Below are 12,582 nucleotides of genomic sequence, written 5' to 3'. Positions count from 1 at the left end.
TATTATACTTCGTTAGTGAGAGAGGTGAAAGAATGCTTAACACATCTATCTTAAATGAAGTTTATTTCATTTTGTCTACTTTTTGTGCAATTTATATCATCAGAATAAAAAAAAATCGAAAATAAATAACAATATTGTATAATTTCTTTAAATAAATAACTTATATCTACTTTATGCATAGTACTTTTAGGATGCATATACAGTTTTTAACAAGTTATGTCATATAACGTGTAAATAATGATAATACATAGTTATATCTATTTTCTAACATCACCGTAAACATCGGAAGCGTTAACTGTGTTTCATTTATTAGATCTTTATATTTCTAACACAATCGTTGACGTAGAATCATTTGTCAATGAGTACTCAGTTTGTAAATCGACAGATAAACGAAAATATTGAATGAAGAGAAAACAGTGTTCTATTAAAAGTCTATTACAAATTATATTTACTTGATGATATTTATTTTTTTTCCATATTTTTAACACTGCATAAAAATACTTAAGACTAAAATTCGTACAATTTGAAAACAATTTACGCTTCGATGAATTACGCGGATATAATATGTGTATACGTGTAATTTGTAGGGGCAAGCGTTTTTTAAACATAGTATACATACTCATTTGTAACACGTAGAAAAGGAATCATTGATTTGCACATAATACAGTATTTCTTTGGTGCATTACCTGACTGAAATACAGTCTTTTTAAGGATACTGTACATGTGAAGGATTGTATTCGTAATAGCATTAACATAAATTGAAAATAATATTCAAGCAAGAAACCTTTTACATACACAAGATGCTTAGGTAAATATATTTGTTTGAAACATTTATTTTTAAATACACATATGGTTCGTACGAGTGAAAGAAATCTCTTCGAAAGTAAAAGTGAAAATCAAATATCAATGCTAAAGTAACAATCACATTGCATTAGGTGTACAATTCATCCTTTTACATACAACATTTAAACCTTCTTACAAATAAACAAGTAAACATATAAGTATCTAAAAAACAGTTATTGTACAGCAAGTAGGTACATTTCCCTATTACTATTTCATGCCTTGGCAATTGATTTTTGGAATGTCTGTCACCGTTAAATAATTACAATAAAATACATCGTAGTATCGCCGTCGTTATGCTCTCAAAACTTAACATTAACATGAAGTAACATCTACAATAAGTTACATGAAAAAGTTGTACGTCGGATGCCTTTTATGTGAGGGTTGTTTTCATTGATTAGACAGACTTGGAAAAGATCACAACACATAATACTGTTCTGTTACAGGATTCCACGTAATCGAAAAGGAAAACATAGAAAATTAATGAAGTACAGGCTTGAACGTCGGATCGTAAACTCTTGTCACGAGCTTTCTCATACGTGGCTAAAGAGATTCGTGTGCGTCGTTTCTATTATTTTCCTTTTCCGGGCGTCGTAAAATTAATCTAGCTAAGTGGCGAACTGAGGAAGAGAAATACTGGAATATTTTTACAGTTTTCTTAAATATCCTGAGCTATTGAGAACTATTGGCACAGGTCGCCTCGTGCTCGGTACGCGAGTAATTTGCAGGATAGCTGGAGCAGGGGATGAAACTGTATTTAAATCATGATTCTTGCATGCCACAAAGTATATGGGTCTATGGTAAAACATGAGGAATGTGACGAATAAATACACAAACTATATGTTAATCGTGTTGTTAGTTAAAAAACCGTAATAGCGAGTGTTGATTGTGAATCCATAGTTTTCTTCGGGTTGATTACAGTAAACGCAATTCGTTCGACTGCACCTGAAAACAACGATACAGGTTCATTCAGTGTCCACATACTATTATACTATACAATTCAATCTACTCTTATATCTAGCTCTATAGACATAAATAGATCTTTCTAAAAATTATTAATTGTATTCTGCGCTGTCGACTTGTGTCTTTTCATGCAGAATCTGCTACCTACTATCTTTATCACATTGGTAGAACTGTGGGACTTCGTATTTAGAAGAAAATCATTTAGCTTCTTCTTTTTTATCACATTGGTAGAAGTTAACATTTTATTGATCTGATGACTTGGCAAATTTTAACAACAATTAATCGGTTAATTAGTTCCATTTATAAACCAACAAATCATCTTAGCAACATGGTCCTAAATTTGTGGGACTTCGTATTTAGAAGAAAATCATTTAGCTTCTTTTAGCTTCTTCTTTTTTATCACATTGGTAGAAGTTAACATTTTATTGATCTGATGACTTGGCGAATTTTGACAACAATTAATGGGTTAATTAGTTCCATTTATAAACCAACAGATCATCTTAGCAACATGGTCCTAAATTTGTGGGACTTCGTATTTACAAGAAAATCATTTAGCTTCTTTTTAGAAGGGATCAATTAGTGAGCTAACAGTGATGCTGCAGATGAAAGCGTTAAGAAAAGAGATCTTCAGAAGACGGTTGCATTGTTTTGCATAATTACCCTTCGTGTCTGATCGTCGTGTCTTTCTCGAAAAGTGCCGTCGTTCACCTGAAGCCAGTCATCCAGTCTTCCCGGAAGTTTTTCCGGCGCGGTACTTCGATCTTGGTTTTTTTCTTCCTGATCAATCGTGAACTCGATCCCGTTCCTCGTTCTCGAAATGGGCTTGTTCATGCCTTCGGTGAACAGGGGCAATGATCTCTTGCCGATCACGTCCAACAGACGACGGTTGGCGTTGACTTGCTGTTGATCTTGCATCGCCTTGCGCCGAGCCAGCTCTAAAAGCACTCTCTGCCGCAGCACGTCCAAATTGTTCACAATTGACAAGGATCCAATTCTCTTTGTCCTGACCAGCGTTGATCCAGGATCGTTACTCGAGTCGAACATCTCGTTCTATAAATTGCAGGCATTCGATTATTTTCAAATGACCAGGCTTATCTTATGAATCTATACTAGGTGAATGACCTAGAGGTATTTCCTCAGATGTGATGAAAGAGAGAGAGAGAGAGAGAGAGAGAGAGAGAGAGAGAGAAAGAGAGAGAGAGAGAGAGACTATACAAAATATCTCCAAAAATTATGCTAAGATCATTTCTTCAGAGTTCTAAAGATCACTCATTTTCATATTACAGTGTATAATAAAGTTATTACTTCTTTGATATCAAACGTGATCTTCTTATTGGACCTAGTACAGGTTTTTAAATAAAAACGTAACGGCACTGTAAATTTATCATTTTTTTTAGTGAAGTGTTCATGTTTTTAAATTGCAAATATACCTTTAACAAGAGTGTAGACAGCCATTGTTAGTGACATTATGATGCTCAAAGCTGTTGACAACGACAAATTGCATATAAAATATTTGTCGTATCATCGCAACTGGTGGATAAACCTTCTTTTATATCCATAAATTAGTAATTTTAATATTGCTTGCTAATATACTGGTAACGCTCGCTAATACTGCGGCGGCCTTTGAAAAATAACGACATATTGTTGAGAGAGAGAGAGAGAGGAAGCATGTACATTATCTCATGCTTGTTGCAAATATAAAACTATCTTTAGAGTAGAAACATTATAAAACGCAAAAAACGATGATTGGATCGAGAGGGCTTGCAAGGGCACGGAAAAGGTCGTTTCGTCTACGACGTTCAGGGGGACATAACAACGAAACAATCGTGCCGTTACATCTTTATTCCGATCGTTATTTCTCGAGATTAAATTTCAATTTATTTATTCAGCCGCGTCCAAGAGTGTCGTTCGTTGGAACTCGTTCATTCGGGTAATGGATCGGTCCGAAAGCGAAAGCATTCTTACCCCTTTTTATGTGGCAGTTAATTTTTTCGACGCCCGGAGTGAGAAACCGGCGATGTAAAAACAAAGGTCGTTCCGGTACACGTTCATCTTAATTTCCGTCCTCAATATTTAGGGCTTATTCGCGAAACGAGAGGTATAATTTCTGTTTCGTATACGCGGACGATATTATTCTCCGAACCTATTCTCCACGTGTCCGGCAATAACGGAGAGAAATAATGTTGCGGACTATGAAAAATGAGGCTCGCGACGAAAACGATTAGGGGAATAATTTCCAAAAGGGATCGCGTGAATATTGATAATGTACAGCGCGAGAGATTCTCCGTGCACAACGCGGCTTTTTTCCCTCTCGCGGAAACTAAAACGATTAAGCGGACCGTGTTAATTCGCTCGGACGAGCTGGCAAACGAAAAATTAACGCGTCAATTATTAGCAGCGCGGCGCGCGCGCGCGATGATTATGTCGTTAATAAAAGAAAAGGAAAATGGGAGGCAGTGTGTGCAACGACTTATAGATTACCGTTACTATGGAGCAAATGCACCTTCGCGGCGAACGGAGCAGAAAAATAAAAGGAACTGGATGTAACGATCCTCATATGTGCAACGCGCTACCATCCTTGCACGATATTTCCCTCATTTTATTGCCACTTCCGCAGCACACAAGCTCAAGAATATGAACAAAAAGCTCGGCGGCTCTCATTTCGAAAAAGGTCCACGCACCCGAGGTCGGAATTCTTTGCGTTCAGCCGTGCCTTTAATGTTCACACGCGTCCCTCGCCCTTAATCCACGCTTGCGATCGGTGGGGAGACAAATTTAAATATTTCGGGGGCTCGGTGAATGCGTTCGTTCAGCTAGAAACCTCCAGTTGTGATCGTTTGTGTTTGGAACAATGAAATGTAATTATTTGAAATTGATTGCGCACGTGTGTGTGTAAATATATTAATTATTTAGAGACAATTGAAATAGAGACTGCGGAAAAGTCAGTACGCCATTAGAAGTAGTTGTTCCTTTTTATCTCGACTTCGGAATTCTTTTCTTGTTTTTTACAGTCGTTCAATTTATTCAGTATATGAATCAATGCGCAACCCTTTCTTCGTGCTGTTTATTTATTGGCAATTAAAACAATGAGTGTGACAAGATTAATTTCCTCATTGAAAGAAGCTGACTTCATTTTATTTTGCAATACATCTTTGTTGCTTTCGGTTACTAAGTGGGGAAATTTTATATACGTTATAACAGAAAACAAAAATAGCGTTTACATTTATCGAAAAAATTAAATTGTGTTCAAATGTCTATTTAATGACGAGAACAGAGAAGATCTAACAATTTTTACACAAAATATTTGGACGAATAAAATTAACCAAAAGTATGGAAATTATGTAAATATGTTTTAAACGATTTTTTATTAACTGACTGAAGAGATGAACCAACAGTTTGACACCTCGAGATCAAGTTTATTTATTTATTTATTAATGCTTCAAACCAGAGATGGTTTATTTAGCAAATACAGGATTGTTGTACGTACATGTATTCGATATTACTTATTATTAGTCTCTAAATTCTTACTGAACATTGATTAATGAAATTATAAATTATTCTTAGTCCTTTGCAACAACGTTGAAAATCTTTATGACATTAGGTGACGCAGGTGGACAAATTTTTTAACGATTGCACGTGCCTTTTTTCTTGTTGAAGTCGCTGGAAGCAAAAATCTTATCACGTATAAATGATAACGAAGCTTCTCCTGGAAGTAGGTTCCTATCTAGTAGGTAATGGCGGCTGCACTTGAGCTCGTTTTAATTAACGCGCGAAGGAGAGAACCGGAAGAATGGCACCTCGTGGGACGATAACGCGGCATTTATATGCGCGCCTTAAATCGTCCGTTTGCCGCAGTCAATTTTCATATATTATTTCCTTACCGAGCACAGACATTGGTCCATCGTGATTAGCTTGTCAGAAATCTATGTTAGACCAGGCACCTATTATCATTTCTCATTTGGGGGTATTGTTCACCGGCACCGTTTCATATTCATTTCTCTGGATGCGAAAGATCTCTTCGTTATGTCAAAACTATGGCCATATCTCGGACAATTTCTGACTCATATTCGCGAGGTACCATACGGTAAAACGAGTAATTGTTATATTTTTTGCATTTACATCTATTATTATAGCATTCGGAAATGATTTTTATTGAATTTTTATGTTGACATTTATCGAATCGTCTGTTAATGCTTTTAGAAGAAACTGAAAGAAAAGCCTGAACTCGAAGTGATCATTTGTTTTAGATTTTTATTCATTTATTCATGAGAATAATAACGCATTTTGAATGCAAGACGTAGATAGCGATAGTGAAAAGAGGAAATCAACCTGTAATTCAAAGGTTCAAATTGGTTTTCGAGGCTGTACGTGTATATAGAACTTTACACAATTTCCATAGATTGACAGTAATAAACAGGATCTAAAGCTTCTATGGTCTCTCGACAAAAGTCATTTGCGCTTTTAAACAAGTCGAAGCAGATTCTGAGGTTGGCGCGAAGAGGTAATAATCGTATGTAACAGCATGAAGTTAACGAACTGTTTCCAGAATAGGATTCAGCAGAGTGAACGGTAAAGATGGACGTGAGTGTAAAACTAAGTAACATAACACGAGTCTGGACCTGTGCTCAAAGAGAACAGAATTTAAACACCAAAGTAATGCAATTCACGATGTACAATATTTGCACAGATTGATCGCGAATTAAAAAGACATTTCCTTAAATAATTCAGCGTAGAATTATTTATACAAACATTCGAGATTGAACAGTTTCGTCAAAATTGCGCTTTTGATGGCTGCTCAACGACCAAGTAACTTGCATTGCAAGCTTATATTCTGCAAAATTGGTAACTTTTTAAGCTAAGAAATCTAAGTTTGTAAAACAAATAATGTTTACGACCACCAAGATTGCCATATTGTCTTACCGTTTCTTACTGGAGCAACCATGTAATTGTCAAACGTTTATGTTAATATTCATCGTGCCACATCGATGTATTTCATTCTTTAAAGCATAAATATTTTCATCTGTGTATTTTTGTGTTTGTGTATGTGTAATTCCATAATTGCAAATCAATTTTTAAACTAACTTTCACATGATTATCGAAAGAAAATTAACGTCCCTTGTGGTAGAAGCTCTTGCGAACGCTTAGAAAATGAAACATAATGTCGAATCGAATGAAGTTTATGCGGTTTAGAATTATACAGGGTGTCCTACAGGTTTTAATGTTCAAACTTTGTCAGTACATTCTATGGCACACAGTAAGAAAAAAATGTTACGTGAACACAGGTCATATAGAGCTTTATTAAGAAGTTATAACAAAAATTCAGAATAGGAATAGTAATCGACTAAAGAAGAAATAAAAAATAAAAAAAAATCTTCGATCGATGTCAATCATGTATTGTCAACAACGATTATTAATACATTTCGAAATGTATTAATAAACACAGCTTACATAAACACACGGCATCTGCTGATCTATTCAAGCGAATGCTCGCACTAACAGCAAGTTGATTACTATTCCTATTCTGAATTTTTCTTATAACTTCTTAATAAAGCTCTATATGACCTGTGTTCACGTAACATTTTTTTCTTACTTTGTGCCATAGAATACGCTAACAAAGTTCGAACATTAAAACCTGGGACACCCTGTATATTCTTTGTTAATTTAGTGTGACCGTCGCATACACGAGCATGATCGTTAAAGGGATAAGTGAAAATATTTTTCCAAATTAACACGTTCCGTGCCACGTGTACCATCGATGGTACACGCTTGCATGTTTACTTAGTGAACTGAACAAATTGTTTACAAGAAATTTAGAACCGAAGAATCAATTTCCACCGCAAGAATGGGCGTTGATAAGTTTTTGTTACGTTGTTATGTGTATGAGAATTAATAATTGCACGTAATACATCAAGTTTTAGTAAAATATCAAAGTGTGAAGATTCGAGTAAAAAAAGCTCGGCACGGAACGTGTTAATTTAGTGTGACCGTCGCATACACGAGCATGATCGTTAAAGGGATAAGTGAAAATATTTTTCCAAATTAATAATCGGCACCGGCCGGTATGTGTAAATACGTATCGTATTGTACGATGGTGTAACGTCTGTATACGCGACCGGTAAATAAACCGGAAGGCAGATTACGCGGGAGCATTTGATCGTTTATATCACCTCGGCGAGATACATCGACTCTCGTTCTCGATTCGCATTCTGAATTCAATTCCATCCACGAAGTAGTATCTGCGGTGTCGTTTCACGACAAGTCAATAGTTAGGTAATGGACACACGGTGTTCCGACCTACGCGAGGACACGATGTAACAGTATTATTCGTCGCGTATGCATTATTCTTAGAGGCCACACGCGAGGATTTTAGTCAGTCGTTCGTTACCGATTCAGAACGTGCGACTGTTACATCTGCGGTTGCAAGGAAGAACACGCGGCATGTTACACATGTTCGCACTTTCGAGACACTGTTGCTTAAAGTTCTGATGTTTAAACTTCCGCGTATTTTCGTAACCCTTTATATTGTATTATTTTTTTCCGGTCTATCGAATTGGTCTTCATCATTTACGATGGAGTGCATAAATTTCAATATTCGAGATTATGACATGCAGCATTTTCGCACATTTCAGTAGTATGCGAAACAATGGGAGGGAATGAAACCTGTTATCAGAATTGTATTTGTATCTTCGAGGTATGTCTTTATTCTTGCCGTTGATAGAGTCGGTTTTTAACAATTGGATTATCTGTGGGAAATGAAGGAACGGTAAGAGAATGAAGAATGAAGAATTTGAATTTTGCTTGTTGCCTTGACGTACCTCCAAGTCCGGAATCCGATGATTGATTAGGAGCAAAAATGGCGCTCGTTCCCGGGACAATTCTCTTTCGTCGTAAGTGTTGTACGACAGTGGTTGACTTCTCGTTATAGTAATTAGAAAGAAGGACATCAGAATCTTGATGAAAACCATTTTCTTGAGTAAAGTTATCTGAAACAAAGAATACACATACGTCATATTTTACGTAATTGCATACGGTATTAATTTTAAATTATTGTCCCTGAAATATGAAAGAATATAATTTATGTTATAAATGCTATGTAGCTTTTAAATATAAATTTAAAGGTGTAACTAAATTTCTATTTCATTGTAAATACAGTGTGTTCTTTGGCGATTGAACGCAAGAATTGATACAATGATCAAGATCACTGTAGCAGAAACACGATTAATTAGCCTTTTAAATTCCTCCTTAAAAATAGGAAATGCAAGATGAGATAAAGAATTGTTTAAACTGGATATCGTCTGAACTTTTAAGGTACGCAAGTGTGATTGCACATAAGCGTGTCGATGATCTTTTGTAACACCTTCGAAGAAACATTCTTCTCGCTTGGAAAATTCTTCAACGATTATCTGGGAAATAAGTAACAGAGAACTTTCCTTTCTGTTTCACGCTGATTTTACTGATTTTGCAGTATGTAGCTAGACTGTAGTTCGGGACGCCATCTCGAACCATGTTTGTTTGCACTGTTAACATCCGCTCCAAGGGGGTGGCTGTTCTTTCAGTACTCCCCTTTGATGGAAGTGCCATTAACCTCTTCCAGTTATACGATACTTTTGTAGCATTATTCTCCCTTTCGCTTTCAGCGTCTTCATAGTTCTTTTTTTTATCTTGGAGAACCTGATTCGATCAACTTCTGACAAATAGAGTCACGTTGTGCGCAATCACCATAATTTGATTGTAGTAAAAGCATTCTTACAACCACAAATTTATATATAATAATATTATTTATAGTATAATATAATTTATAATATATTATAATATATTATAGCATAATATATTATTTATAATATTATTATATAAATTTACTTTCCCGTATTGATAGAAAATATATAAATTGGTAATTATTCGAATAGGGATAGAATATTATTCGAAATAGGGTGCTCAACGCTAATTTCAATGATCTTGAAAGCGGCTCGTTTATAAATTCTAAAGGGATCAATTTTCCTTTTTTTAATACATTCGAAATGGTAAAGGTTATTTTAAGAGAAATTTATACCGAATTTTGTGTACAGGTATTAATACATTTCATTTTGTATGGTACAAAAATAACTTGTAACATTTATATTTTCTTTAACGAGGATGATACATAAATAACAGTATTTATATATATAATATATTATATATAATAATATAATATATTATATTATATATTTAATTAAATATTAATTATATATTATAATATTTAGTATCATTTGTTATACATATAACAAGAGGGTTCTATATATAATCAATTTTTTAGTCCAGAAAGTGATTATCTCCACTGTTATCTTGTATTAATATTTTCATGCATAATTTAAGCATTACTATCTTACTTCGAACGATAAGAAATAATTTTGGCTCGCGACGAGCCTGCGAATGATGGCAGACAGATTAGGCGACCAGGTCAATTGCTCCGTTTCGATTGATACGGCTATATTTAGGCGAAGAAGAACGTCGAGCACGTGCTAGCGAAACGGGGTCAAGTTCGATAGTGAATGAATCTGGTTCAACGCGCTGATATAGACGTCAACGATCATTGTTGATGCCGTCAACGACGTCATCGCTGTCGAGTTCATTACCACCGAGAGCTTAATTTGCATTCAGCAAATTAGGGTTCTCGTTCCAATTACGTCAGTTCATCTCGCCGCGCTGCGCCAACCTGTTGGTCAGACCGAACTCTAACGTTTTACCACGGTGTTCAATATCATGTTGCCGCGGAGCATAGATCAATTTTGGACCAAAAGTCGTGTCGTCACTGGAGAAGTTTCGCGTTGAATCATGTGAAAAATTTTGTTGGTGATATCAAACAGTTTGCTATACCGATAAAATAATCTGCAACGAAAATTGTACAGAATTTTGTATTATTGGCATGAGACTGTTAATTCATATAATATTATATAATATTAATAATATATATTAATATAATAATATGATACTAATATATAATAATAATAATAATAATATATATAATAATATAATACTAATATATAATAATAATAATATCTATATATGTATAATAATATATAATATATATTAATATATAATATAATATATTATATAATATTAATTTATATATTCTAGTGAGAATCTTGAAAAAAATTGATTTTCTTTTACATTTTATTGAAGAATATAGGTTCAAAAATACGTATACGAATCTGTGATTTGTAGAATTCTTAGAAAACTGAGTTTTTAAAATGGAGAAAGTGGTTAATCCATCATAATACGAATGATCAATATTCATACACAAAACTTGAAATGTGTTCTTCTCGAAAGTATGTTTTTCGGAACGGTGATCATGATATCTTCAAATCTATTTAACTATAATAATTGTTTTTAGACTCCCAATATTGAAAAATCGATAGGAAAAATCGGTGATCTAATTTCAAAATGACGTCATTTTTTTAATCGTCGATTTTTTTCTTTGTTCAGTACCTGCTATAGTCAAAGTCATATTAATTAACGAGTCCTACACGTTTTTCATTTCAGATAAACATAAGTGGTTGCAATCGTGGTCGCGATCTTTTTCAAATTCGACCATCACTTTTAACTTTCTTTTAACTCAAAGAATTTTAAAAGGTTACTGAGAAACATGCATAAATAAACCTTGCAAATGTGACTGCAAAATTTACCCTAAAATCCCCCTTAACGAAACTTTATGCATTTACTGAATTCAATTCGGTTGAATTTAAATTAACCTAGAGGTACTTGGAACGTTCTAATCTCCGTTAATTTCATTTCATTCAGGAATCACTCGCGTGCATGAAAACGATGACGTTGGAGTGGACTTCGCCGCGAGCTTACCATTTCACTCTAGCCTGTGCATTAGCCCTGTCATTGAATCGCGCTTTGTTATTGTCTTCTGACTGAAGCCAACAACACTATCGTTTTCATTGTACTGTTAAAGGATCATAACTCTATTGATAATGTCGATACTCTTACTGTTCCAAGAATAACATTGAGCTACAGCACAGCAGATGATTCCAGCGCAACGAAGCCGTGGATAGGTTTACGTTGCGTGCCTATTTGAGAATTTCACTTTTGAACTAGGATTGTCTAGCAAAGAGAAGAATTGTGTCCCATAATTGAGCCGTTTATTTTGAAAGTGGCCTAAGTTCATTTTTCAAGAACACACCGAGCCAGCTATTTTAATATTCACATTTCTACGTTATACATATAATTTCATGCCAGCAAAGCTGAAAGAACGCAGTGACCCTTAGGAACACAAAAACATTATGCCACCATGTGATCAATTAGCAATATTTTTAAATTTATTACAACGTAAAAACCTTAAATATCTGGATTTTCAAATAAATGGACTTAGGCCACTTTCAAAATAAACGGCTCGATTAATGCTCTGTAAATACAGAACAAGTCCCAAAATGTGAGTTTCGGAGACCTTACAAAGAAGATATTTATAGAAAGTGATTTAAAATGTTGCTCGGTCAACATACCGATAGATTAACATGAGAGAAATATCACCGTATACAGTATAAACATACCGTTATTTAAATTGTTAAATTTACAAAGTTGGTTAATTCTCTTCAAGAATAAAAAAAGAAATGCAATACACACATTTGTGCAAAACTTTTTGCGTGAATTTCTAAAATCAACGAAGTTAAAACTTGAAACACGTTCCTCTCAGTACTGTGTCTTTTTAAAACGGAGTCCATGATATTTGAAAATCTGCTTGGACCAATTATTATTTGAAAATCTTTCTTCGAAATATTGTCTTTAAGACAATACATG

The 12,582-nt window shown here is 34.6% G+C and overlaps 1 protein-coding gene across 2 annotated transcripts in view; it reads right to left on the bottom strand.

Annotated features, from left to right (window-relative positions):
* Positions 1 to 46: 46 nt before the first annotated feature.
* Dh44 (corticotropin-releasing diuretic hormone 44) overlaps positions 47 to 12,582 on the bottom strand; it is a 64,845-nt gene continuing 52,309 nt past the window's right edge. For both annotated transcript variants that reach the window (XM_033469897.2, XM_076524695.1), the window contains exons 2-4: positions 8,619 to 8,786; positions 2,464 to 2,853; positions 47 to 1,785 (exon numbers count right to left, since the gene is read on the bottom strand). In XM_033469897.2, the coding sequence (XP_033325788.1) occupies positions 1,756 to 1,785; positions 2,464 to 2,853; positions 8,619 to 8,768 (570 nt within the window). In that variant the 5' untranslated portion in view covers positions 8,769 to 8,786 and the 3' untranslated portion in view covers positions 47 to 1,755. The remainder of the gene's footprint in view (positions 1,786 to 2,463; positions 2,854 to 8,618; positions 8,787 to 12,582) is intronic.

The sequence above is a fragment of the Megalopta genalis genome, chromosome 10 (assembly GCF_051020955.1).
Source record: "Megalopta genalis isolate 19385.01 chromosome 10, iyMegGena1_principal, whole genome shotgun sequence".
NCBI classification, from domain to species: domain Eukaryota; kingdom Metazoa; phylum Arthropoda; class Insecta; order Hymenoptera; family Halictidae; genus Megalopta; species Megalopta genalis.
This window is presented reverse-complemented; position numbering and strand designations above follow the sequence as displayed.